This window comes from Lagopus leucura, unplaced genomic scaffold (assembly GCF_019238085.1).
Source record: "Lagopus leucura isolate 7727_CA_CO unplaced genomic scaffold, USGS_WTPT01 Super-Scaffold_100059, whole genome shotgun sequence".
Classification (NCBI taxonomy): domain Eukaryota; kingdom Metazoa; phylum Chordata; class Aves; order Galliformes; family Phasianidae; genus Lagopus; species Lagopus leucura.
Genome location: NW_024962305.1, coordinates 235,749 through 260,238, shown reverse-complemented (window position 1 = coordinate 260,238; position 24,490 = coordinate 235,749). Strand labels below are relative to the sequence as shown.

The window sequence follows — 24,490 nt, the reverse complement described above, 5'->3', positions numbered from 1 at the left end:
TGTCGAGCTGATGCACTGCGGTGCCATCCCTGTCTGGGTGAGAGAGCTCTGCCTTCAACTCCATCAGCTTTGTTTAACAGTGACATGCTCTGGGCTGCAGGCACTGCTGTGCTGGGCTCAGGTTGGCTGCAATTCAAGCAGGGAAGGGCTGGGTTATGGTCTGAGCTGATTGGCACTCGGTACTTCTGAAAGTACAGTGCTGTAATGGATGGAGCTTGCTGGGCATGCTCTGCTTTAAATGGCAGAAGGAGAGGAGTGAGGTGTCCCAGCATGGAGTGGAGCATGGGGGAAAGCAGCAGCTCGCTTCACACACAGCCACAGAGCAGCAAGGGCATGCTGCCTTTATTGGTGGAAATAATGCCACAAATGTACAAGTGAACCATTTAAAGGTGCCCCAAGGGCGTCACAGAGCAAAAAAAAATAGAAATTGGATATAGGATTCTCCAAATGAAATGATGGAGTATTGGCAGTTAGTAACAAAATAGTGGCATTTTTATTGGTGAACCGGGTGGTAACCCCAGGTCAGAGATGGCTCATCCAGAATGTGCACTGCTGAAGGGTAGCTGATAGGTGGTGGTCCAGATGGCTTCAGAGTTTGGTTAGAAGTGATGGAGACGTGTCCCTGCAATGTGCCCTCAGAGGCAGCATCGGGCAATGCAGATGTTCTTCTTGGGTTGGGATAGTCCTGGTTGTCTGGATAAGCTGGCAAAGCTTGGTGCAGAGCCCTGCAGCTTTCCCAGCTGTTCTGTGGCTCTGCGTTCCCTCCAGCTCCGCCTTTGCAGGTCACAGCCCTCCCTTCCCTCCTCTCTTTCTGCTCCCAACGCTTTGCTGCATGCTATTCTCCCTGCAGAATCCCAGCTCTTCTCTTCCTTCACATCTGGGTAGCTCTGCTGTTCCCAATCTGCCTGCTGCCCCAGGGTCTCCAGCAGAAACCTTTCCCCACTGTCACCTTCCTCCCATACCTCTCCCCTTCAATGCACTCACATCTAGAAGGGATAGCTGGCAGCACAAACTGCTGATGAGCACATAGCAGTCAAACTGGGGAGCTGTTAGAAATGAATCCCCACTGATCCATTACAACAGCTATGGGTAAGGCAGGAAAAGGAGCAAAATTGAGCCAAGCACCAGCAGTCCTTCCTTCCATCACAGGTAAGATGCATTCATATGGATCACAAGACTCCCTCACACATTGTTCTAATTTTATTTTCCCAAGAGTAAACAGTGAGTTTAGTTTGCACTTGAAGTCAGAACGCTCATTTCCACCGTTTTTTCTATTCCAAAAATAGCAGTCTGCCCTAAAAATCCAAGTGGGGACTTTTCTGTCTTTTGATACTTGTTGCTCATGTGTCTGATGTGCCATAGAGCAGAGCCTGGCTCAGTGATGTCAGCCTGATCTCATCCCACAGCAGCGCCAAGTTACATCATAAGGTCAGGAATTGCTGACAGCACAACTCCAGATGGATCGTGTGCCCCTGGGACGAGGCTCCCATCAAACCCAGCACAAAAGCATCTGAGTCACTTGTAACAGCTCCATCGGGGCTGGAGGTGCAAGAGCTGCAATACCGCCTGCGTGTATCCTGCTGCCAGCCCCTGAAATGGATCCACGCGCCGTATCGGAGCCCACTGCGATGTAATGATTCCTTCTGCAGATCAACTTTGTTTTGCTGTAGGAAAGCAGGCAGGCTTTGCACAGCAGGCAGTGTGCTGCAGCAAATCCCTTCTGCTGGAGAGCCGACATCCTCATGATCGAGGGCGGATGGAGTCAGCTTGGGTTTTGTTGGATGCGTTTTGGGAATTGCAGCAACTGTTTCATGGCATCTGTGCCAAGCCTTGGTTATTGCAAGGTGTGATAGCATGGCATTCTGTTCTCCTGAAAGAGCTGCAGTGTAAACACTCCCATTTTCCAGCTCTGGTCTCCTCTTGCTGGCTGGGCTCATTTGGCTCAGTTCTTCACACCGAGCCATCAGCTCTCAGGCAGCAAAACTTCCAACCAAACCATTTCTCTGATTTCATCTCCTTTCCTGGCCTTTTCCAGTCTTCATGCAGCAGAAAGGAAGTTGTGCCTTGCACTGTGGGTTCTGTGATGGCTCCTGCAGGCACATCAGATGGGGATGTCAGCAGGTGAATGCATGCACCTGAGGAGTGCTAAAAGCTTAGGGAAGTGGGTGCTTGCAGGAGGCTTCCCAAAGTGGTTTAATTGAGCTTTGGAACCGGGATGGATGAGCAGAACTGCTGCACAGTGCTGCAGGACAGAGCAAAGCTGAGAAGGGTATGGCTACAGATCCAGTCATCCTATTCCAGTAAAGTCTCTTCCAAAGTCTTTTTTGTGGTGAACGCAGACTGTAGCTGCTTTACATACCATTTTGATATTAACCCACAACACTTCAAGTGCAGGCAGGTTTAGAAATAGAACCCCAAAGCCCCGCGTGCTGATCGCTCTGCCGTGCACATTGGTCACAGTCCTGCTATATTGGTAGCTTACGTTTAAAACCCACATGGATCTGATTATAGGTGCTGCAGTATGTTCTGCTCGTGGTAAAGGGATGATTTTTCTTTTAACTCTTGCTGTCTCTCAACTCCGAGTGAAGAGGACTCAAGCATAATGTGGGAACAGAAGAGAGAATTAATTAAATCCCCCACCATTAACAGCGATGGAGTTGGAAACCCATCAACACCTCGTAATCAGCCGTCCCACAGAAATGTACTTCAGAGAAAAAAACAAGCGACGTCAGTTCGAAATAGACTCCCACCTTCTGCTCCAACTCCCACCGGAGGCAGCACTGAAGTGCAGAGAGTTGGGGGGGAGGAGAGAAGGAGGAACTGAAAAGTCTAAAATTAATACCAAAGACGAGTCAAAGGCAGGTCCTGCACTCGGAGCTGGTTTTGGATGTGTCTTTTCGAACCCACCCTGACTTTTCGGGTTGGCAGAGCAGAGTTGGAGAGGGAGGAGGTATCAGCTGTTTCTTCCCAACCCACTGAAGCTGAGAGACCAGAGAATCACAGAACTATAGAATGGCCTGGGTTGCAAAGGAGCACAGTGCTCATCTGGTTCCAATCCCCTGCTGTGTGCAGGTCACCAACCAGCAGCCCAGGCTGCCCAGAGTCACATCCAGCCTGGCCTTGAATGCCTGCAGGGATGGGGCATCCACAGCCTCCTTGGACAGCCAGTGTGAGATGATTTGGTTTTTGCACAAAGACTGTTGCAGGTGGGGTCAGTCCTGCCCAGAAGGAACAGCCAAAACGAGCATTTTGCATGGAAAACATCTGAGTGCATAGACACCACTTTTGCTTTCCAGTTACTCCAGAGATCCACAGGCTGACATAAAAAAAATCCCCCATCCCAACAACGCTGCTCTGGGTTCATTCCAACATAGGAGAGCCCAGAGCTCGCTGCCGGGAAACCGTCCCTGATCCATCCCTCATCTTCTGTTGGCGTTGCCCATTGGGTGCTGTGGTTGGGGCACCATGGAGCCATCATGGCTGCTCCCCTCACTGCCTTTTCTCTCCACAGCACTGACGGCAGCAGCGGGCCGGGGGAAGCTGGACGTGTGCCGGCTGCTGCTGGAGCAGGGAGCTGCCGTGGCACAGCCCAACCGGCGCGGCGTGGTGCCTCTCTTCAGCGCCGTCCGGCAGGGCCACTGGCAGGTCAGCATCCCGTCCCACCTCTGCCTGGTTGGAAATGACCTCTCAGATCCCCAGGCCCAACCCCAGCCCACCCCATCGTGCCCATAACCACATCCCACAGTGCCACATCACGTTCCTTGAATGCTTCCAGGGATGGGGACCCCCTCACCTCCCTGGGCCGCCTGTGCCAACACGTTGCCACGCTTTTGGAGAAGAAATTGTCCCTAATTCCCAATCTGAACCTCCCGTGGTACAACTTAAGGCCATTACCTTTCATCCTGTTGTTTGTCCATGGAGCAGAGACCAATCCCCTCCTCATTACAGCCCCCTGTCAGAGAGCTGTAGAGTGTGAAGTCGGCCCCCTGCCCAGCTTGCTTTCCAGGAAGGTTTGCCAAACCCTTAAGATGCAGGGACCACTGTGGACCTTCTGAGCTCCCATCTCCTTCTAGCACTCCTCCAGGTGTGCCCTTGCTTTGTGTGTTGCAGATTGTGGACCTGCTGCTCACCCACGGCGCTGACGTGAACATGGCAGACAAACAGGGCCGGACACCGCTGATGATGGCTGCATCCGAGGGACACCTGGGCACGGTGGAGTTTCTGCTTGCACAAGGTTAGAGCACGTGCTTGGAGCGTGTTGGGGTCTGACCACAGCAAGTCCCCTCCCAGTACCTTCTGCATTTCCTCAGCAGTGGGGATTGCAGCCCCATTGCCGGGTTGGGCAGTGGGAGAGGTCCCCATCACTTCCCCATCTGTTGGAGGGCACAGTTATGGGCAATATACTCATCTTGGCTGTATGTTTTGTTTTCTGTGCTTGACACGCATGGCTTCCAAACCACATATTGTGTAGGAATTACAATGGCAGTGTTATGAGAGGTGCTTTGGGCACTGAGGGCAGAGTGTGCCCCTGAGCTGTGCTTCCAGCTTTCCCCTCAGACAGAAATCAACGAGCAATGCACCTGAACTGCAAGCAAGACCACAGAGTGATGCTCAGCCCCAGGGCCAGGGGTTGGGGCGTGATATCACTCCCATTTTCAGTGCTAGCATTGCTACCCATGGTTTTGACACCCACGTGAATGGGATGGTAAAGCCCTAACATGGGAAAGGATTTGGTATGTTGAGTGTTTTGAAGACGGTGTGCTCTTCAGGTCTAGTACTCACAGATAGTACTCACAGATCCACCTTGCTCTGTGCTTTTAGCGTCTAACAACTGCTTTGCTCGGAGTCATTCAGTCAGCAAGAATGTATTTCGGTTTTATTCATTTCTGATGTCACGTTTGAGGTGATTCAGAGCAGCACACTGCCTGCTGCCTGTACAGACACCACTGTTTCTGTCCTTTCTTAAATACAGGCCAGTGGGACTTGCACTGCCCTGCATGGGGCTGTGACAGTGATCACGAAGCTGAGGGTCCAAGAAATCAAAGCCATAAAAACCTTTTGTACTTGAAAGGGACTGTTCATCTAAGTAGCTCGTTAAACAGCTCTAAATCTGCCATAACACATGGTCCTGAAAAGTAAGCTCAAGCCTGGGCAGAGTACAGTGATATATAGGGTATGTTAATTAAAATGGCTTTAACAATCCTGTTTAATGTTTCATTAAAATCAAAGTGTGTGAATCATAAGCCATAAGCAGTAATTAGAGTGTTGCAAAGCAAATCTCGTTTGGCTGTGCTTGATTAACGCAGCCAGCGTTTGTAAACACTTTTTATTAACCGAGTTGCAGTCCTCAATCAACTTGAAATCCAGACTGGTGGAGTTACCTGCTGCTCTGTGAGGAGCAGAGGAGGAGCAGAGCTGTGAACCATGAATTAAACCTCCCTGGTTGTACCCCTGCCAGAGCAGCTGTCGGTCCATTGGCCATTGTTGTATCCAGACAGAACCTTTGATGGCACTTGAAGTCAATTCCCCTCCAGACTTTGTACTTGTTCCACGTCCTTAATGCTGTGAGTGGGTCAGAGACCCCTGGGGAGTGCAGGATGCATTAAGGAGCAGAGAAGCACACAGAGGTTCTGATGAGAGTCTGGCTCTGCTGTGGCACTGTCTGCTCACTGGGACCTTCAGCTTGGATCCCTGCATTGGTGCCCGAAAATCTGAGTGTGTCACTCCGTTGTGTGGTGGCTCTTCCCTTGGACTGGGGAAGAAATGGGATGGTTGGGTGATGGTGCAGCTTTCCAGCTTCCCTCTTGGTGCGGGAGCCTTCTCAGCTGCTCCAAAAGGCAGGGAGGGAAAAAATAAGAGAACTGTAAAATACCCTGAGTTGGAAGGAACCCATAAGGGTCATTGAGTCCAGCTCATGGATCTGCACTAGAGAATCATGGAATCCTAGAATATCCCAGGTTGGAAGAGACTCTTAAGGATCACTGAGTCCAGGCTCCACACAGGACCACCCAACAACAGAGGACTTTGTTTAAGTGCAAGAAGGGAGCTGGTACAAATGAGAAGGAATGAAATGAGGTTTATCCTTTGTAGTGGAGCAGCAGTTGGCCTCAGCTAGCTGAGGATCATCTCGAGAGCTTTCACAGAAGGATTTGTGGATTCCACATGGGGCAGTGATACAGCAGGTTGCAGGAGGTGAGGAGCAGTGTTGGCAACAGAGTGCCACCTCAGCACACCAGATTGCCCCAGCCGTGCTGTGCACGCAGCAGGCACAGTGCTGGGGCTGTGCTGAGAGCTCTAGATGCAGATTTGTGAACATAATCTCCAGCAAATGTTCACGTTGTTTTGCTCCTCCACAAACAAGATGGGCGAGCTGGAAGACATAGCAGCTCGCTGTCATCTGGGCAATGTGTGCTACCCAGGGATGTGTCAGCTGGGATGAATGGGAACTTCAGGACGTTCACATTCCTCCCCCACTTGCTAAGCATTCTGGAGCCAGGGAGAAACACATGCTTGAGAGTTTACCTACAGGAGAAAAACACTGCAGCAGCGATTCATGCCAGGCTGCTGGCAGGAGCATCCCACAGGTAGGCACAGCTCCTCGGAGCAGCAGAACTGGTGCACATCTCTTCTGCACGCTGGAGAGCGAGAGCCCTGTGTGTGCCATGGCAACAGGAGCTGTCTTTGTGCCACGCAGAGGAGTGTTCACTTAATGCTGCTGTTCGAATCACGTATGCGGATCCATATGCTGTGTGAAGCAGTGCTGACCCGTTGGTATGGCAGCGCAATTTCTGCATCCAAGAAAATGTCAAGCTCCCCCCTCCTTGGCTTGCAGTTGGCAGTAGTTTATCCCACAACGTTGTATTTATATTGGGTAAAGTTCAGGGAGAAATACTGCTGGAAATTGTGTTGATTTGGGTAGAAGGGAGGGGGGTGAGGAGGGAGAAATACACACTTTTGGGGAAGAATGGGGGTGATTTAGTTCCCCTGGTATGCCGCAGCCTGCTGAAACAGCAGAATGGCCCCCAGCTCTGATTCACAGGCTGGATTTAAAAAAAAAAAAAAGAAAACACCAAAAAACAGTTAAAAGGAAAGATTGACAACTCAGCTGAGGGATGTCACATCCACCCTGCTGCTCAGAGGCTTTTGCCAAGACGGTCTGTGGAGTGAAGTGTGAACAAGCCTGCAGCTCAGTGTGAATAAACCTGCCTGCACAGCTCCTATCAGTGCATTTCGAGTTGTGATGGAGGGTGAGCTGCAGAGTGAGAGAAATGCTAATAAAGTAATTAATAATTACGTGTATCATTCTCTAAAAACAAGCTGTCATCACTGCGTGGAGAGTTTGTGCTGGTTTGTTGTGTCATAGAGCTTGCAAGTGAGCTGCCACTTGTCCTTCCAGGTGCCTCCATTTCTCTGATGGACAAGGAGGGCTTGACAGCCCTCAGCTGGGCTTGCCTGAAGGGCCACCTGGCCGTGGTGAGGGCCCTAGTGGAGAATGGGGCAGCCACCGACCATGCTGACAAAAATGGGCGCACGCCACTGGACCTGGCAGCTTTCTACGGCGACGCGGAGGTGGTGAGTGGCAGAACCAAAAGGGCAGCTTGCCTTAACCCCTCCAAGTAGTACTGCACAGCTTGGTGTAGACAGCATGGCTTGGTATAGCAAATCACTGATTCATAGAATGGGTCGGATTGGAAGGGACATTAGGGATGGTAGAACTATGGAATCACAGCACGGTTGAGTTGGAAGGGACCTTAAAGATCATAGAAACATGGAATGGTTGAGTTGGGCTGGAAGGGACCTTGAAGATCATAGGCGCATAGAAGCGCAGCACAGTTGAATTGCAGGGGTTCCTGAAGACCACAAACCCACATAACCACGACATGGCCGGGTTGGAAGGGACCCCACTGCCCCACCCCCTGCCATAGGCTGGCTGTCCTCCACAAGCTTAGGCTGCCTAGAGTGGCATTGGGACACCTCCAGAGATGGGACACCCACAGTTCCGGGCAGCACCAGGGCCTCACCACCCTCTGGCTAAAGATTTTCCTCCCAACATCTGACCTAGATCTCCCCTCTTTTAGTTGGAGCTGGGTAAGCTGTTGCTGGATGTCCTTCCCCAGCAAGCTGACAGCTGGTTTGCCATTGCAGGTTCAGTTCCTGGTGGATCACGGGGCCGTGATCGAGCACGTCGACTACAGCGGGATGCGTCCCCTGGACAGGGCGGTGGGGTGCCGCAACACCTCGGTGGTCGTCACCCTCCTGAAGAAAGGAGCAAAGATAGGTAGGGCCTGGGGGACACCTGGTCAGCTCTGTGTGGGGGCACTCGGAGTGAGAACCCCAACCCGGAGGCAGCCTCAGCCCCACTGCTGCTTCGTACCCCGAAAGCAGCCCCAAGTCAGGAGCGCCGCCATTGTTCACGTGTTAAATTGGGATGTTTTATTGCTGTCGTGTCACTTAGAGAAAGTGAATAAACAACTGTTTCTTTGGCAAGGTCTTTCCTCCGGTAATGCCTTTTCTATCTTTACTAGTCCGAGCCGACAGGCGTGCTGTGTCCATGCATTGCTGTGAGCTGCTGCCTTCACTGCTCTGTATACGCTTCAGACCTCAGTGTTACCTGCACTGCGCCACGCAGCCGCTCACGTTGCGTTTTCCTGTGAAAGGGGATTTGCTGGTGCATTGGCTTCTTTGCTGCCTGCCTCTCACAGCTGCTTTTTTCCTTTCTTTTTTTTTTTTTTTTTTTTTTTTTTTTTTTTTCACCTTCATCCATTTTTTTCCCCTCTCTCCTACAACTTTTTGTTTTCTCCTTTCTTTGAAGGTTGTCAGACGTTACCGAGTCGCCCACGAGGTATATCTCATTGCTGTCAGCATCAGCCTCGATCTGATAGCTTTGTCAGCCTTGCTTTCTCCTGTTTGATTTAGCCTGCATGCGTCCCCAACACCTCTAATCTTTTAATTTACCTCACCTTCGAATAATTTTTTTAAATGACTGTTGCAGAGAATAACTTGAACTCAAAAACTAACCTGCTTCCCCCAAAATGTACTGAATTTACTTATAGAAATAGCAGTGACTTATTCCTCCCCCACACTAATGAGCTGTCCCCAGATTTTGCCACCCCAATATCAGTCAGATAACGATGCTCTGCATTGGGTCCCCTTGTGCTGTCCCACAGCACTTCTTTGCTTCAGAGCATCTCCAACTCAGCACTAGTTTGTAGCCAGGATTTGCTGCTACGCTCATAGATACAGCTATTAATTCACGAGTAAATTACATACTGTTACTCTTGATGTAACCACTTGGATTTGCCCTTTAAACGCCTCTCACTCCCCCCACACTTTGCCCCCACCCCAGTTCTGCAAACAGCACTGCCCTCTCGTGGAGATGTCTCCCACCATTTCCCCACGTGGCCGTGCTGATTAGTGCCAGCATTAATGACTGACCGCCAAGGAAAAACCATTGCAATGTGGATGCCATTAATTTTAAGTACAAGAGGAATTGTCAGCTCCATCATTGGGTGCTCTTTGACCACACCACAAGTTGTTCTCTCCAGCAGAAATTCCCACCCCAGGATATTTTTTCCACCCAGCTTCCTACCACCCTTGCATTGTATGAGTTTTTTACCCATCATGCATCCTGTACACTGCAGGTCCAGCAACATGGGCGATGGCCACCTCCAAACCAGACATCATGATCATCCTGTTGAGCAAGCTGATGGAAGAGGGAGACATGTTTTACAAGGTGAGAAGAGTTTTCTTGAAGAGGTGGGGAAAATGCAGCTTACAGCATGTATTTGTTCCTCCTTTGATAGCAGTGTGAGTGGTGCTGCTGCCTTAAAGCCTGCAGGATTCCTTGTGCTGAAACTGACTTTGGTTAGTGGGGTTGGGAAGGGGGAGGTTGAATGCCAAACTCCCTAACAAAGCTGAAGCAAAGCCAAGGCTGTCTGCGTTCTGGGCCTGAGCCAGCGCTTCATTTCCTCCTTGAAAACACCAGAACCCAAGTGCTTTCCAGAGGTTCTCAGTGCTGATGTCATCCCATCAGATCTGGCAGCGTTGTGGTTACCTGACAGCTGTGAGCTGTGAGCAAGGCAACAAGGCAGCATAGCCCAGAGAAGTGCTGTGAAGGAAGAGGAACTTTTTGTGGTGGAAACAGACGCAGGTGGCTTTTTCATTGTCCTTTAGCTCATGGGATGTGTTTTACCATTGTGGTTAGAGTTGCTTTCGCTCCTTGTGTTGTTAAGACCTGAAGATCTGCACACACACATAAAAATGTGCAAGTACAACAGTGATTCACTGCGAGGCTCCAAGGGTAAAGGAGAAAATATGCAAACCTGGCATTGCAACTGCAGTTATCTGCCAGAGATACGTGATGCGACTCTGAAACCTGAATCAAAGAGGTTTTCAAGCTTACTGCTCATAGCTGCAAAACTTCTGTCTGGGGCATCATGAATCGTGTGCATCCCAGATCCCATTCTGCCCTCTTTCTCTCATTGCAGCTGCTATGGATGCCCCCCTTCAGGGCACAGATCATGCCATCCCAAAAGCAGGTGCCCAAAATAGCAAGGCTGAGTCACCTTTTGAAGGTGACTGTTGCGTCCCAGTAACGATAAAAGGAACCCAGCTGACAGGCTTAGATGCAGACACCTAATTTCTAAACATCTGCAGTCCAGGAGATGAATCCCAATCCATTTGTCCAATGTCAGAACCGCATCAGTGCAGTAATGCTTATCTTTGCTATTGCTGTTGCACCCAAAGACCGACGCTTTGTGTTCTTTACCCTCCCTAGTGCTTGCTGGGGTTTGAGTCAGTCACACACCGGAGTGGTGTGGAAGGCTCATTGCCAGAGTGCTATTCCTCAGCACCGTGAAGTTGCACTGGATATGCACTGTGTGGCTTCTGAAGTGCACAGCATCAACCACTGAGCTGTTGGTGGGCTGCCAGGAGTGCATTTACCTTTGGGAGGGATGTAGGGTCCTCTGCAGAGCTGGCTTACTGGTCGCCCAGCTCAGAAGTCCGTTTGTCCATAAGCCAGATGGAGTTGGATCAAGTTATTAAAACAATTCTTGATGAGTTTCCTGCTGCCTGAGATGGGAGAACTCAGCTTACACATGGCATCTGCATTTCCAGATCAGATACTGGACGAATGGTCTGGCTTTCATTTCTAGCGAACAGTTAAATAATGAGATCATGTTACCTTCACCGCCAGAGCATCCATGGGTCTGGCAGTGCTTTGCAGTAAACTCACCCAAAGGATTTGCTTTGACATGTTCTCCTTCTATCAGAAAGGTAAAGTGAAGGAGGCTGCCCAGCGCTACCAGTACGCCCTGAAGAAGTTCCCCAGGGAAGGCTTTGGGGAAGACCTGAAAACCTTCCGTGAGCTGAAGGTGTCACTCCTTCTCAACCTCTCCCGATGTCGAAGGAAAATGAATGTAAGTCACATAGCACTCAGAGCCACGTCCCTCCTGCAGCCCTGCCCCAACCTCCATGGTCTCCTCTGCGTGCCCTGGTTGTCCTTCACAGAGCACGGGTATTTTATGTATTGCCAGAGGAGCAAAGTAATGATTTAATATGCATCTGTGGTGATGAAAAATTCATGGCTGTGTTTACAGCGTTTTGAATTTTTTATCACTCCCTTTTGATGGTGATGTGGATTTTGGGGGGTGGAGGCATTTTTCACATTTCTAGGGCAGTAGTGAGGGAGGAGGAGCCAGGAGATGCTCTCCTTGGAATGCTAATTAATTTAAAATGAAGGAGCATATGCTAAGGGGGCTGATGCTTCCCCAGGGCAGTGACTCATCCGCAGACACCCCCACTCACTCCCTCTCCTCCCAGCACTGCCGTAGCACTGTCACTCCCTGCTCCAATCCAGCAGCATCTATCTGGTGACAAACCTCAGCAGCACGTCTGTTCTCCAGCACACTGCCACCTCCCCCTTGCTCTCAGACTTTCACCTCCACAACTTTTCAAGTCTCTGTAGACTCAAAAAGTGATATCTCCGCCAGCGATGATTGCATGGGGAGGGAGGATGGGATTTTGTGACACCCTCATTGCTTTAAGCTAGGAGGGAGACAGATGAAAAGCAATGAAAAGGAAATCTGAGTGCTGGGGAGTGAACAGTGCAGTTTGCAGAAGTGTGAATGTTCTCTCAGCAAAGCAGCCCCTTGCTAAGCCTGCACATAAAGGACAAGATCTCCAGCTTGCTGCTCGTTGGGTCATCCCGGGGTTTGTGATATGAACTGGATGGTTGTAAGCAGTTGTGCAGTTTTTGTACCTGTAGGTTGGACCATGAGGGTAACTGCCTCTTGCCTACGTGTCTGCTTTGGTCCGTTAGATGGTATTTCTTCATTAACTGCTGCTGAAGGTACAAACAAAAGTATTTGCCACTGACCAGACTTGAAAATGTTCCCCTGTAGGTTCAGCAGTAGAAATCTGATGGAAGATGTTTGCTTATTTAGGCCAAACTGTAAGATGCCAACCTCTGGCCAATGCCTGAGAATCTGACAGCCCCCCCCGTCCCCCCCTGTAGTGAGGCACATGCTGCTCTGTGGCCTCTTTGCTCAGATGAATCGCAGCATCAGCTTCTCCCAGCAGCGTGTCCCCATAACAAATCCCAGCATGGACACCTTGGGAGAGATTAAACCTCACCCTGGGTTTTTTTTAGGGTACACATGGCCTTACCTGTCCCTGCACACTGGGCTGTGCTCATAAACTTCATTTCTGGCAGGGTGGGCTCTGCTTACTGAGTTCTTGGACAAACAAGGGGTATTCTTGGGTGCTTTCTGCCAGGACTGCTAGGGGCTGGAGCCCGAGTCATAGAATCATGGAATGACTTGGGTTGAAAAAGTCCTCAATGCTCATCTGGTTCCAACCCCCTGCTATGTGCAGGTCACCAACCAGCAGCCCAGGCTGCCCAGAGCCACATCCAGCCTGGCCTTGAATGCCTGCAGGGATGGGGCATCCACAGCCTCCTTGGGCAACCTGTTCCAGTGCCTCACCACCCTCTGGGTCAAAAACTTCCTCCTCATATCCAACCTAAACCTCCCCGTCTCACTTAAAACCATTCCCCCTTGTGCTGTCAAGTCAAGCAGTGAGCATTCAGTTGGAGGAGATCCTCTTCACACCTGAGCTCAGCACTGAGGACGGGCAGCAGGATGTGAGCTGATCTCATGGCATTGCCACTGAGCATCACATCTCCATCCTTCGCTGTCACACTTTTCCTTCCCACTCCCAACAACATAACATCTAGGGAGAGGCAAGAGAACAGTGAAATAGTGGCCCAGGTGGGAGATCTTGGCCACGCAGGTCCTGTTTGTAGCTCCCAAGGTACCAGCAGTCCCTTCCTTCATGCACAGCTTTGTTCAGCCCCTTTCAAGTAAGTCAGTGTTTCAGAGTGGGAAGCTGAGGGCGTGGGAAAGATTTCCTATCGCTTTCAACTGTGGAAAAAGAATCCTTCATGAGATTACATTCCAGGCTCTGTGAGACCAGATGTTTCCTCAAGACTGTAGGTTGTTGGACAGGGATTGCATGTTCTTTCTTGTTGGGGACACAAGGAGAACAGAGCTGGTGGCATGCCGGCCTCTGCTGGGTGCTCACAGCATCCAGCAGCATGGAAAGGGCTTTGAGTCCTTGGATGTGCCAGCAGAACACTTTGGTTGTAAGTGATGTTGAATCCATGTGAAACATTCCAGTACTGTCAGTTTTTCAGAGATAACATGCAAAATATGTCTGTAATAAGTTCGTCTTCTCCACAGTTTGTATGTTTTTATTTTTCTGCCTGTTCAATGACTCACCTGCCCACCTATTGTAATGACAGGACTTTGGAATGGCAGAGGAATTCGCTACTAAAGCACTGGAGCTGAAACCGAAATCTTACGAAGCTTACTATGCAAGAGCAAGGGCCAAACGCAGCAGCAGGTGAGGAGATAGAGAAACCTGAGTGCATGCAGCTCTGTGTGAGCGTCCCCACATGAAGAAGTGGCAAAGGAACATTCCTCCATGAGGTGACAAAACTGAGCGTAAATGTTTTTGAGCCATTCATCTTAGCTGGACTTTGAAAACTGTGCTGCACTGGGAGCCTTTACACCAAGACTGGCGTTCTTTTAAGAATACATTTCAGTTCAACCTCAGCTTGAACTTGAAGCAAAAAGTGATTCACGTTATGTGAAGGGGCAGGCTCCTGTTCATCACAGTGATTTTGTCTGACCTCAAATCCCCAACTCCATGCCCAGCAGCACTCCTTGCAGGGCAGAGCTGGTGACCAGTCATGCAGTGACTGTGCCAGCTGTTGTGCTTCTGGCCCTCGGAGCACTGGGCCGTGCACTATGGCCTTTCTGTGCATCTGGAGCCCATGGCATTCCCATGTTCACCCCCTGGAAGGGACCCCCTGTGGGGCGCCTGCTTCTGCACTCCATGTGGGCGGCGCAGTCCTGACCTTCTGTTCTGCTGAGGAGCCTTTCAGCTGAGCCATGCTGACCTTGTGCCTTTCCTTTCATGGCTTTCCTCTCCATTGTTTCCAAAATGCTTTAAGGAAGCGCAAGAACTGGGTTCCAGATTATATCAGTCCCCAGGCATACAAGCATCCTTTTCTCCCCAGGTCTCTCCAACAGAAACTATGATCATTTCTGCCCTTGTTTGTTTCCCTGTTTGTGCAGCAGCCCTGAGGTCAGCACATCCAGAGGATGAGGCTTTTCCTCTTTGCATCTGGATTCCAGTAGGCTGTGCGGAAGCTCAGGCTGCTGTTGGGAGGTGCTGGGGAGTTTTTCTCTGTCTGTGATAGAGCAGCAAACCGGGGTGTTGGCACATCCAGCCCAGGGAGGGCTATCATCCCTCAGATCACAGCTGTGGTCAGATGGTTCTCCTCCAGAGCAAACAATGTCCCTGTAATTGACAGCCCACCTTCCTGAACTCCACCTTCTGTTACTCCTCACAGCCTTGCCGTTGCCATGCCATCCCTGGGGGGGGGGCTGCAGGTTTGCTAACATTGGTTGGACTCTTCGTTCTGCAGAAGTTAGCCAAATCCATTGCAGAATTGGAGAGCCAGCTGAGCCTGAAACGCTGCCCCTGGGAACCCCTGTGTTGTGCAGCCAGCTCTGACGCTGTGTGTGCTTGGCAGTGGGCAGAAGCGACATTTTCACTGGCGTCAGCAGCTGCAGTTCCATCAGAGCTGCACACTCGTTTATGGCTACAGTGAGCTCAGCTGCTTTGGTTTCACCTTTGCTAACACAGGGCAGAGCTCGTGGTGGTGCTGTGAGAAGTAATCAGTCAGCCCGTAATGCACGCTGTGGAGGTGTTCTGCTACGCTGGGTTGTGCCATCTTAGGACCATATTTTCCCCTCTTTGTGGAGTGGCTGGCAGTATTTACCTTCAGTTTGGATAAAATAAACCCCAGGGAGGGTTTTAGGGCAGCAGCCAGCTGCAGCAGTCACAGTAAACCGGACGAAGCCATTTAACCCCCAGCATCCTCCAAGAACGGCTTTGTTCGAATGCAGAGTAACTTCAGTTCTCCTCTCTGTCCCTTTGTCAAGCAGGCAGTTTGCAGCAGCCCTGGAGGACCTGAACGAGGCCATCAAGCTGTGCCCCAACAACCGTGAGATCCAGCGGCTGCTGCTGCGGGTGGAGGAGGAGTGCCGGCAGGTGCAGCAGCAGCAGCAGCAGCAGCAGCAGCCACCCCCGCTGCCAGCAGAGCCTGAGCCCGAAGCCCAGCATGAAGAGCTGTATTCCGTGCAAGACATTTTTGAGGAGGAGTACCTCGAGCAGGACGTTGAGAACGTTTCCATTGGCTTGCAGACAGAGTCCAGGCCAAACCAAGGGCTTCCCATCATCCAGAGCCCACCCCCCTCCCCGGCTCACCGGGACTCAGCCTATATTTCTGGCTCACCTCTCGGCTCGCATCAGGTCTTTGATTTCAGGTCCAACAGCTCGGTGGGCTCTCCCACCAGGCAGGGCTACCAGTCCACGTCTCCCACTCTGTCTCCGACACACCAGAATTCCCATTACCGGCCCAGTCCTCCGCACACCTCTCCTGCCCATCAGGGCTCCTCGTATCGCTTCAGCCCACCCCCCGTCGGGAGCCAGGGGAAGGAATATCAGAGCCCACCGCCTTCTCCTCTTCGCAGAGGCCCTCAGTACCGCGCCAGCCCCCCAGCAGACGGCATGAGCGTGTACAGGTCACAGTCGGGCTCCCCGGTTCGCTATCAGCAAGAACCCAGTGCTGTCAGCCCGCTTCCCGGCAGGCCCAAATCCCCCCTGTCCAAAATGTCACAGCGCTCCTTCCAGATGCCCCAGCTGCCCGTGGCCGTGCCTCAGCAGGGCCTGAGGCTGCAGCCAGCAAAGGCGCAGATCGTGCGGAGCAACCAGCCCAGCTCAGCCGTGCACTCCAGCACCGTCATCCCCACCGGTGCCTACAGCCAGGTTGCCCACTCGATGGCCAGCAAGTACCAGGCGGCGGCGGGGGAGATGGGAGTCAACCAGAGCAGGCTGGTGTACCAGGGCTCCATCGGGGGGATCGTAGGGGACAGTCGGCCCGTGCAGCACGTGCAGGCCAGCCTCAGCGCGGGGGCCATCTGCCAGCACGGAGGGTTGGCCAAGGAAGATCTTCCGCAGAGGCCGTCCTCGGCGTACAGGGGGGGCATGAGGTACAGCCAGACCCCCCAGATCGGGCGCAGCCAGTCTGCTTCCTACTACCCCATGTGCCACTCAAAGCTGGACCTGGAGCGTTCATCCCTGCCCTCTGGCCAGCTCGGCTCGCCGGACGTGTCTCACCTCATCCGGAGGCCCATCAGCGTTAATCCCAGCGAAATCAAGCCTCACCCGCCAACCCCGAGGCCGCTGCTCCATTCGCAGAGCGTCGGCCTGCGCTTCTCTCCCTCCAGCAATAGCATCTCATCCACCTCCAACCTGACGCCCAACTTCCGCCCCTCCGCCTCGATCCAGCAAATGGAGATCCCTCTCAAGCCGGCCTACGACCGGGCGTGCGACGAGCTGTCCCCAGTGTCCCCCACTCAGGGTGGGTACCCCAGCGAGCCGGCCCGTTCCCGGACCACGCCGTTCATGGGAATCATTGATAAAACCGCTCGGACTCAGCAGTACCCCCACCTCCATCAGCAGAACCGGACCTGGGCCGTGTCATCAGTGGACACTGTTATTAGCCCTACGTCTCCTGGCAATCTCCCCCAGCCGGAATCATTTAGCCCACCTTCTTCAATCAGCAACATTGCCTTTTATAACAAAACCAACAATGCACAGAATGGCCATTTGCTAGAGGAAGACTATTACAGCCCCCATGGGATGCTGGCCAATGGGTCCCGGGGAGACCTACTGGAGAGAGTCACCCAGGCCTCCTCGTACCCCGATGTGAAGGTGGCGAGGACGCTGCCGGTGGCACAGGCCTACCAGGACAACCTGTACAGGCAGCTCTCCCGGGACTCCCGGCAAGGGCAGACATCCCCAATCAAACCAAAGAGACCATTTGTGGAGTCTAATGTGTAAGAGACGCTTGTTGGAGTAAGACCCTTATGTTTGCAGCACACACTTCCAAGCTTGATTTCCATGCATATTATTATTATTATTATTATTATTATTATTATTATTTTTATTTCTCTTTGGTAGCGACATGACCACGTTTCTCCGGTACTTGGTGCGGTGGTCAGACACCATGCACGCGCTCCGGCCCTTCCGTCCCCCAGCTGACTGTGAAGCCACCCTCAGCCAAGCAGTACATTGCCCAATTCCAGCTGAGCTCCCTCACTTGGCAGCTGCCAACCAGGATATCCCAGTACGCGGTGCGGGGTAGGCCAGGAACATCCCTTACGCAGTGGGAGGTAACCAGATCTTTTTCAGGAGACAATCGCGTCCGATTTCAATCAGTTCCTTATGTCTCAATGAGCTCCTACTGCTGACAGTTCCCAGTGGGAGCAGAGCGGGTGTCCCAACAACCTCTTCTGGGGCTGCGTCTGCAGGCTGCCACACAGCAGGGCTGTTCCCTGCCCAGCTCTCCCTTTGCTCAGACAGAGCAGAGCATCGTTCGTAGCTATGCACAGCACCCATCCTGCTTGACCCGTGTGCAGCATTGCGATTGGAATTGTGTTTCTTTAATTGCTTACGCTGCCTGAAGGGTTGGGGGTCACCAGGTGCTTTGCTACTTTGCCATCTGGGTGTCCTGGTGTCGGTTTATTCGTGGGCATTGTTGCAGGTGCTCAGAGATTGCACGTTCACGGGCCGAGGGAACTGGGTTAGGAGTGGGACCGCAGCTCAGTTGCCCCATTAGCAGATGGCTGCATCCCAAACGTGGCACCACATTTATCACCAGGACAGCTGAACGTTGGGGTTTTCATTTGTTTTGGGGCTTTTTATGGTGTTCTGTCTTTTTGACTAGGAAATCCTTTCCAAAAAGGAAATCCACAGTTTATTTCTTGGCTGGGATGCATAACGTGGCACTGTGGCTCTGGGATGGGATGAGTCCGGTGACAAAGGTTGCAGGGTCCATCCCAAAATCATGGAAAGCGATTGCTCTGTTCTCTTACCTATAGATGGGAGAGATGGTGCTTTGCTCTTTAAGGACCTTTAGTTAGAAGAGAGATATTTATAATTTATTTATGTGCTCTGTTTCAGGACATTTTTTTGTGGTTTGGTTGTTTTTCTCTTATTTTTTGTAAATCAAACACAAGTCACATCAAGGCAGTGTGAACAGCGGGGGACACTTCCAGAAACCTTTGTACTGAATTTTGCAGTTGTTCCCTGGCATTTCTTGGGATGAGTGGAGGGACTTCTTTACCAATGCTTCACTTAGTGCTGCTTGCTTTGTAATTTGCCTTTCCATTACTGAGGGCGATTGGTTGGACGAGGGATAAACCTGGAGCTTGTTTTAAAGCAAAAATAGTGCCTGTTGCCCACCGCTGAGCCTCACCCATAGCAGCTCCTAATAGCAAAATCACAGAACCATGACGTGGTTGGGTTAGAAGGGACCTTACAGCCCGCCCAGCTCCAAGCCCTGCCGTGGGCTGAGTGCCCTCCCCAGCTCAGGCTGACCAGGGCCCCATCCGTGGTGTTATGGGGCAAGAAAGGGATCTGGTGCTGAGCAGGAAAAGTGAGCAAAACCTGTTGATGTTTCCAAAGGGCTACCTATATCTGGACGTAGATTGCAGAATGCCTCAAACTGAACCACAGCACTCAGCCTGGAGCTAAACCAGCCCCGGTGGTGGTCGGGCTCAGCCCAAGCTGGGCACAGCAGGACCTCGTGTCTCACAGACACACCAAGAGCATCCCGGGCTTTTCCTCTTGTGTTGTGTATTTGTCTGGGGCACTGTTTGCATTGAAGTTGGCTTGTTGCTTCTCAAGCACAGCTCAGCCCCGACCTTTGCTTTCTCACAGGGCTGGGGGAGCGCCGGCAGCGCTGCTTCTCTCCTTGGAAGCAGCGTGCTGCTGTGTGTCCCTCTTTTGGAAACGGTTCTGCTTTGCAAGTACAAAGCCCCTTCCCCTCAGCTTTCTGAACACGAGCAGCTTTCTGCCTTCAGTTGCTTCTTGGAATGGGAAAAGGAACGAAGCTCAGCCCCGCTCTGCTGCGCAGCAAAGCGCACGCTTGGAGAGCTGCATGCGCTGCGCTGCTCACTGCCCCATGTCCCCCAGTGCCACCTCGGGTTTGTGAAGGTGTTTTAAGGATAAAACCAAAACACAGCTCTCACTGTAACCACACACACAGAGACAACGCTGGCGTGGTGCAGCGCGTGGGTTTGTCACGATGGTGAGTGTTGCATTTTCACAGGATTCTTGCACTAGCAGTTTTCCATCTGTTCTCTCTGTACATGGGTGCACTTTACTGTTAGAATTTGTTCCTCTGATAAATACTGGATATTTAAACGTGAGTAGTGTCCTCGTTAGGAAATAGCAAAGCAGCTCTCGTCTCTTGGTGTATTTTTCAAAAAAAGAAAAAAGGAAAAAAAAAAAAGCCACAAACCAACGAATTGTTTCTAGCACAAGGACCAACTCTTGTACATAAGCATCGACAGGCGGAGTCGCTTTCAAACACGACGTCCTTTGCAGTGGCTTTAAGGCGCTTCCCCAGCAGTTCTCATAGGGGTGAGGAGCTGCTCTCTTCCCCCAGCATCACGCTCGGGTTCGCTCACGCAGGAGCAGAGGTCAGTGTGTGTTTGTGGTCCCGTTGGGAAGTGCCCTCCTTGCTCCAGTCTCACCCCACGTCCCCTCACTGCCGTGTCTTTGCTGCAGACCGTAGTGCCCCACGCTGTGCTGTGCCTTCAGCTTCTTTCAGTAACTCCCATTCGGGTTTCTTGCATCTTGCAGGGTCCTTTAGGGTGCACCGAGATCATTGGCAACTATGAAACCCTCTGGATTTGGTTCTTGGGGTGCGTTTGGTCAGCAGTGTGGGAGCACACACCTGTATTGAGCTGCAGCACCAGCAGATGTCCCTTGCACTCTGTATTGCAGAGCCACAACCTCAGTGTGGGGCTGCTGTGGCACAGTGTGGGGTCGCAGCTGTGGTTTGTGCCCTGGTTTGGAATCACATGGATCTGGTTTGTGCCCTGGTGTAGATTCACATGGTTCTGGTTTGTGCTCCAGTGTAGATTCACGTAGTTCTGGTTTGTGCCCCAGGATGAAGGATGCTGCGGTGCCAGGCGGGGTGCCTGCATCGTGCAGTCATGCTGCTGCCCCTACATGCTGGGCAGGACATTGGAGGGCTCTGACAACAGCCCTGAGGGACTGATAGAAGTGTTTGGCAAAGGGAAGATGTTCCAAAGCTGAGGTCCTTGGTCCAGCCCAGAGCTGCAGCCTGGGCTGCCCACCCTGCGCTGCTTCATCCAGGGCTGAACTTTGTTGTGTTGTTTCGTTTTGTTTTGTTTTTAATTTCACGTGGCTGTAAAGAAACCTGCTTAGCTAGCGTAAACTGTGTGCGTGCATCATGCCTAAGCCATATGTGGGTTAGGTCCTGAAGCGGGGTGGTACGGAACGGGCGGCGATGCAGTCCCCTCGTACAAAGGCAGTTGTGAATTCAGGGTTACCCAGAAGAAGTCTAGCTGAACCCAAGTGCCAGCTCCGCCTTACCTAGAGAAACAAGCAAGCCGCCGTGCCTGTTGGTTGCAGAGGAGGTCCTGGGTCACTCCTTGGTGGGTTTGGGCTCGGATTTGTCTTCGGGGTCGCCGACGACTCCAGGTGTTGTGAGAAGGGCTGAGGGCACGGCGCGGCACGGGGATCTCTGCAGAGAACGCCTTCGCTCCCGGATGGTTGCGCTCCCCGACGCCGCTGGGGTGCATTTGGACACAAGCACAACGGTGAAAGTCAATCTGCTTTTTTTCAGATTTGTTTGGATAATTGCTGGATTTTCATTCAATCAAACTCTTTTTCTAATCTAAAACCACTAAGGGCTCAATTCTTTAGCAAGGTGCGTTCGTGTCCAACTGACGGCAGCTGGATCTCACTGGAAACTGCTCCAGATCCACCCGAAAGAAAACCGGAGCTCACGCAGTCATCAGCTCTGCAGTGAATGGACACCAATGGGATCCGCCGCCTCCTCCCCTCCCGGCCACCGCCGCGTCTCAGTGCCACGCCAGCTTTGCAAGAAGGACTTGGTCCCTGGTGGGGGAGCCCCGCGGGAGGCAGGTGGGCGCCGGGACCCCACGGGGTTGGGGTGGGTGGGCGCCTCGGCCCAGGAGAGGCGGTCGCTTCGCCTTCGCTCCTTGCTGACCTACGGACTGGTGTGGACTTCCAGCGCTGCAGGTGTCGCTCCTGCCCGGCCTTCCCTTTCCCATAGTGTTGCATTCAGCGTTTTGTCCGTTTCTGTCTTCACTTCCGAGAGGATCCGAGTTGGTACAGACCTGTACAGTAATGCACATTTTGTGATTTGTACAATCCCCCTGGTTGCCATCCTTCGAGACACTTGCTGGGAAGATCTTTAAGACACTTAATTTTCCTTTAGCTTTTCTATAATTCCGATGTAAAGGACTTTCTCTGTACAGTATATTATTCAATGCATGTTCTGTTCTCTCTACTGATGATATATTGAACACCACACAGTTGTGACATTGTGCAGTGGGGAGGACAACCCCTGCGGACAGCAGAGGCCTTCGCCTCTCGTGTATAAGGAAAGAAGAAAACATATTTTTTCCTTTGCTGTATTTGCTTGAGCAGAGTTTTCTTGTCTGTACATGTGAGCTGTGAGATAGATGTGAAAAGTTCAAAAGAATGCATTTCCCCCCCCCTCACCCCAATGTATACAGATTGTAATCTGTACAATGAAAACTGTATGTATGAAAAAAAAAAAATGTACTTATTTATAAATGGTTAACACTTGGAAACAGCCTTTGGACTGATGGTGGTTCCCAACCTCACGTGAAAGACCTCAGATGGCAGCGGGTGAGGGTGGGAGCAGCCTGGTTCTGCCCAACCCGGGGCAATGGGAGGTGCTTTGGGGTACCCGAAATGATGAGTGCTGGTGAGAGGCAGGGTTAGCTGCAAATCTTTATTAAGGCAGGAGCGTTCACTTTGCAGATGACACATTGCACAAGAGGGGAAAACATTTTAAACACACTGATGTTAAGTTGCACAGACGTGGCATTGCTTGGAGCTGCAGGGGAACTTGGGTGGCTGCAGCCCTGGAGGGCTGAGAACACGTGGAAATGTTGGTGAAGGGATTCATCCAATCTACTGCTTGGCACAAAGAGATGGGAATGGGCTTTGGAGGTTGGCAGTAGGGAGATGCTGAGCCTGGGGACGCTATCTGTGGTGGCACCTCCATCCACACATAGAAGATGCAGAGGGAGCCCCGAGCGAAGGCTCTGCTCACCAATACTGGGCATGGAGCTGGGGCACGCAAAGACATCCAACATCCACCAGGACCGGGCAGCTGGGGGCCTCACTGGCTGCCTCCAGGGCTCTCACCCTCCGTGAGTGTCTTGAAGTCCATGGAGAGGGCCATCTCCTCGGCCAGCGGTGCCCGCTTCCAGTCATCCCGTGTCAGCACGTAGCCCACCACCAACCCAAAGGCCACCAGCAGCAGCCCCAGCACGTTGGCCAGGACTCCCTCTGGCACAAAGTGGCTGTAGGAGTCCCTGTGGGTGCAGACGGGGATGCTTGAGCTTTGCAGGTGTGGGTGACCATCCCTACCAGGGCTGGAACCCCTCTCATCCTCACTTTCCTCTTCCTGGAGGAAGCTGCAGTACCTCCACAGGCAGGTACAGACATTGGGAAAGGTCCTTTGTCCCCAAATCAGCAAGAAGTGAGACTGCTTTGCGAAGAGACCCTACATGCAGCCTGGCCCCATACCATGCAGCTGGGTGCATGTGGGGCTCTCAGGGATGTGGGACATCCTGCATCCTCCCAGCAAGTAGGCAGAGGTTTTTTGGGGGACCTGAGCTTCCCAGGGTGGTTATGCATGCATCTGGCTGCAGAGCAGCTGTAGTGCTGATTATATGCCCCATTAGGACCAAAGGAAAAAGCTGCTGCAGGCCCCTATTAAACAGCGTGTGGGATGTGACTCAGCACCAGCACAACTCAAACTCTCAGGGTGATTCACGGCCACAGAACCGCAGCCTGGGCAGGGGCTGGGCTCTGCCCCACAGGCAGGGTCTGGAACAGCCCTTAATGGCAGTCTGGGGGCTACAACCCACCCAGGTCGGTCACGCACCTGATGTTGAAGAGCAACATCTCAGTGATGCCCAACAGGCAGGTGGCGATGGAGAAGGCAAAGAGGGCGATGCCGAAGAAGACGTGATGGGGTTTGTAACGGCCACGCAGCGAGAAGGATGTGCCAGGCACCAGGAAGAAGCCACAGCCCAGGAGCCACTGCAGGTTATTGGGGCATCAGAGGATGCCCAGCCCTACAGGCAACCAACCCATAGCTCCCCATGGGCTGCGAGCACTCACCTGCAGGAGGTAGAGCACAAAGGCAGCCATCCCGCACCAGCTGTGCAGGCTGTACATGTTGGAGATGCCTTTGGCACGGTGCGACTCAAAGACGGCCACGAGGCCTGCAGAAAGGAGCTCATCAGCACTGGGGTGGGGTCCCCATTCACTGCCCCCCACCCACAGCACCCACCAACGAGCGCGATGAGCAGTGCCAGACCGTGCAGCAGTGCGTGCAGCGCTTTGGTGGAGCGCCTGGCCTCGTTCCTGAACACCCGGTACACCAGGAGAGCTGATGGAGAGAAGGCAGTGAGCAGTGGGGCAGAGTCCATGGCCTCCCCACCTCCCCGGAATCAGCACATATCCCTGGGTCCCCCCATATTCCTGGCAATCCCAACCTCCCCATGGACCCCCACCTCTCTAGGACCCCCGCATCCTTGGACCCACCCCATACCTCCCTGGGATCCCCACATCTCTCTGAGATTCCCATACCTCCCTGGGACTCCCACATGTCCCAGGGACCCCCAACACTTCCCTGGGACCCCCGCATGTCCCCTGGCCCCACCCTGTATCTCCCTGCAACCCCCACCTCCCCTCTGAGATCCCCATACCTCCCTGGGACCCCCACCTCCTTGGAACCCTCACATGT

At 52.4% G+C, this 24,490-nt stretch overlaps 2 protein-coding genes across 10 annotated transcripts in view; one reads left to right on the top strand and one right to left on the bottom strand.

Moving 5' to 3' along the window:
• Window positions 1–21,613, top strand: part of TANC2 (tetratricopeptide repeat, ankyrin repeat and coiled-coil containing 2) — a 139,822-nt gene extending 118,209 nt beyond the window's left edge. For 7 of the 9 annotated variants that reach the window (XM_042886550.1, XM_042886554.1, XM_042886557.1 and 4 more), the window contains 9 exons: window positions 3,512–3,645; window positions 4,111–4,234; window positions 7,397–7,572; window positions 8,146–8,278; window positions 8,813–8,842; window positions 9,642–9,733; window positions 11,274–11,420; window positions 13,805–13,905; window positions 15,519–21,613. In XM_042886550.1, coding sequence (XP_042742484.1) covers window positions 3,512–3,645; window positions 4,111–4,234; window positions 7,397–7,572; window positions 8,146–8,278; window positions 8,813–8,842; window positions 9,642–9,733; window positions 11,274–11,420; window positions 13,805–13,905; window positions 15,519–17,478 — 2,897 coding nt within the window. In that variant the 3' untranslated portion in view covers window positions 17,479–21,613. The remainder of the gene's footprint in view (window positions 1–3,511; window positions 3,646–4,110; window positions 4,235–7,396; window positions 7,573–8,145; window positions 8,279–8,812; window positions 8,843–9,641; window positions 9,734–11,273; window positions 11,421–13,804; window positions 13,906–15,518) is intronic. The other 2 variants (XM_042886558.1, XM_042886553.1) reach the window with 1 other exon arrangement.
• Window positions 21,614–22,454: 841 nt separating this feature from the next.
• On the bottom strand, window positions 22,455–24,173 carry LOC122188337 (transmembrane ascorbate-dependent reductase CYB561). Its single transcript, XM_042886543.1, has 4 exons — window positions 24,035–24,173; window positions 23,863–23,966; window positions 23,624–23,781; window positions 22,455–23,048 (listed from the first exon to the last, which is right to left on the bottom strand). Exons 1-4 carry the CDS (start codon window positions 24,171–24,173, stop codon window positions 22,853–22,855), a joined length of 597 nt encoding a protein of 198 aa, XP_042742477.1. The 3' UTR covers window positions 22,455–22,852.
• Between the last annotated feature and the right edge of the window lie 317 nt (window positions 24,174–24,490).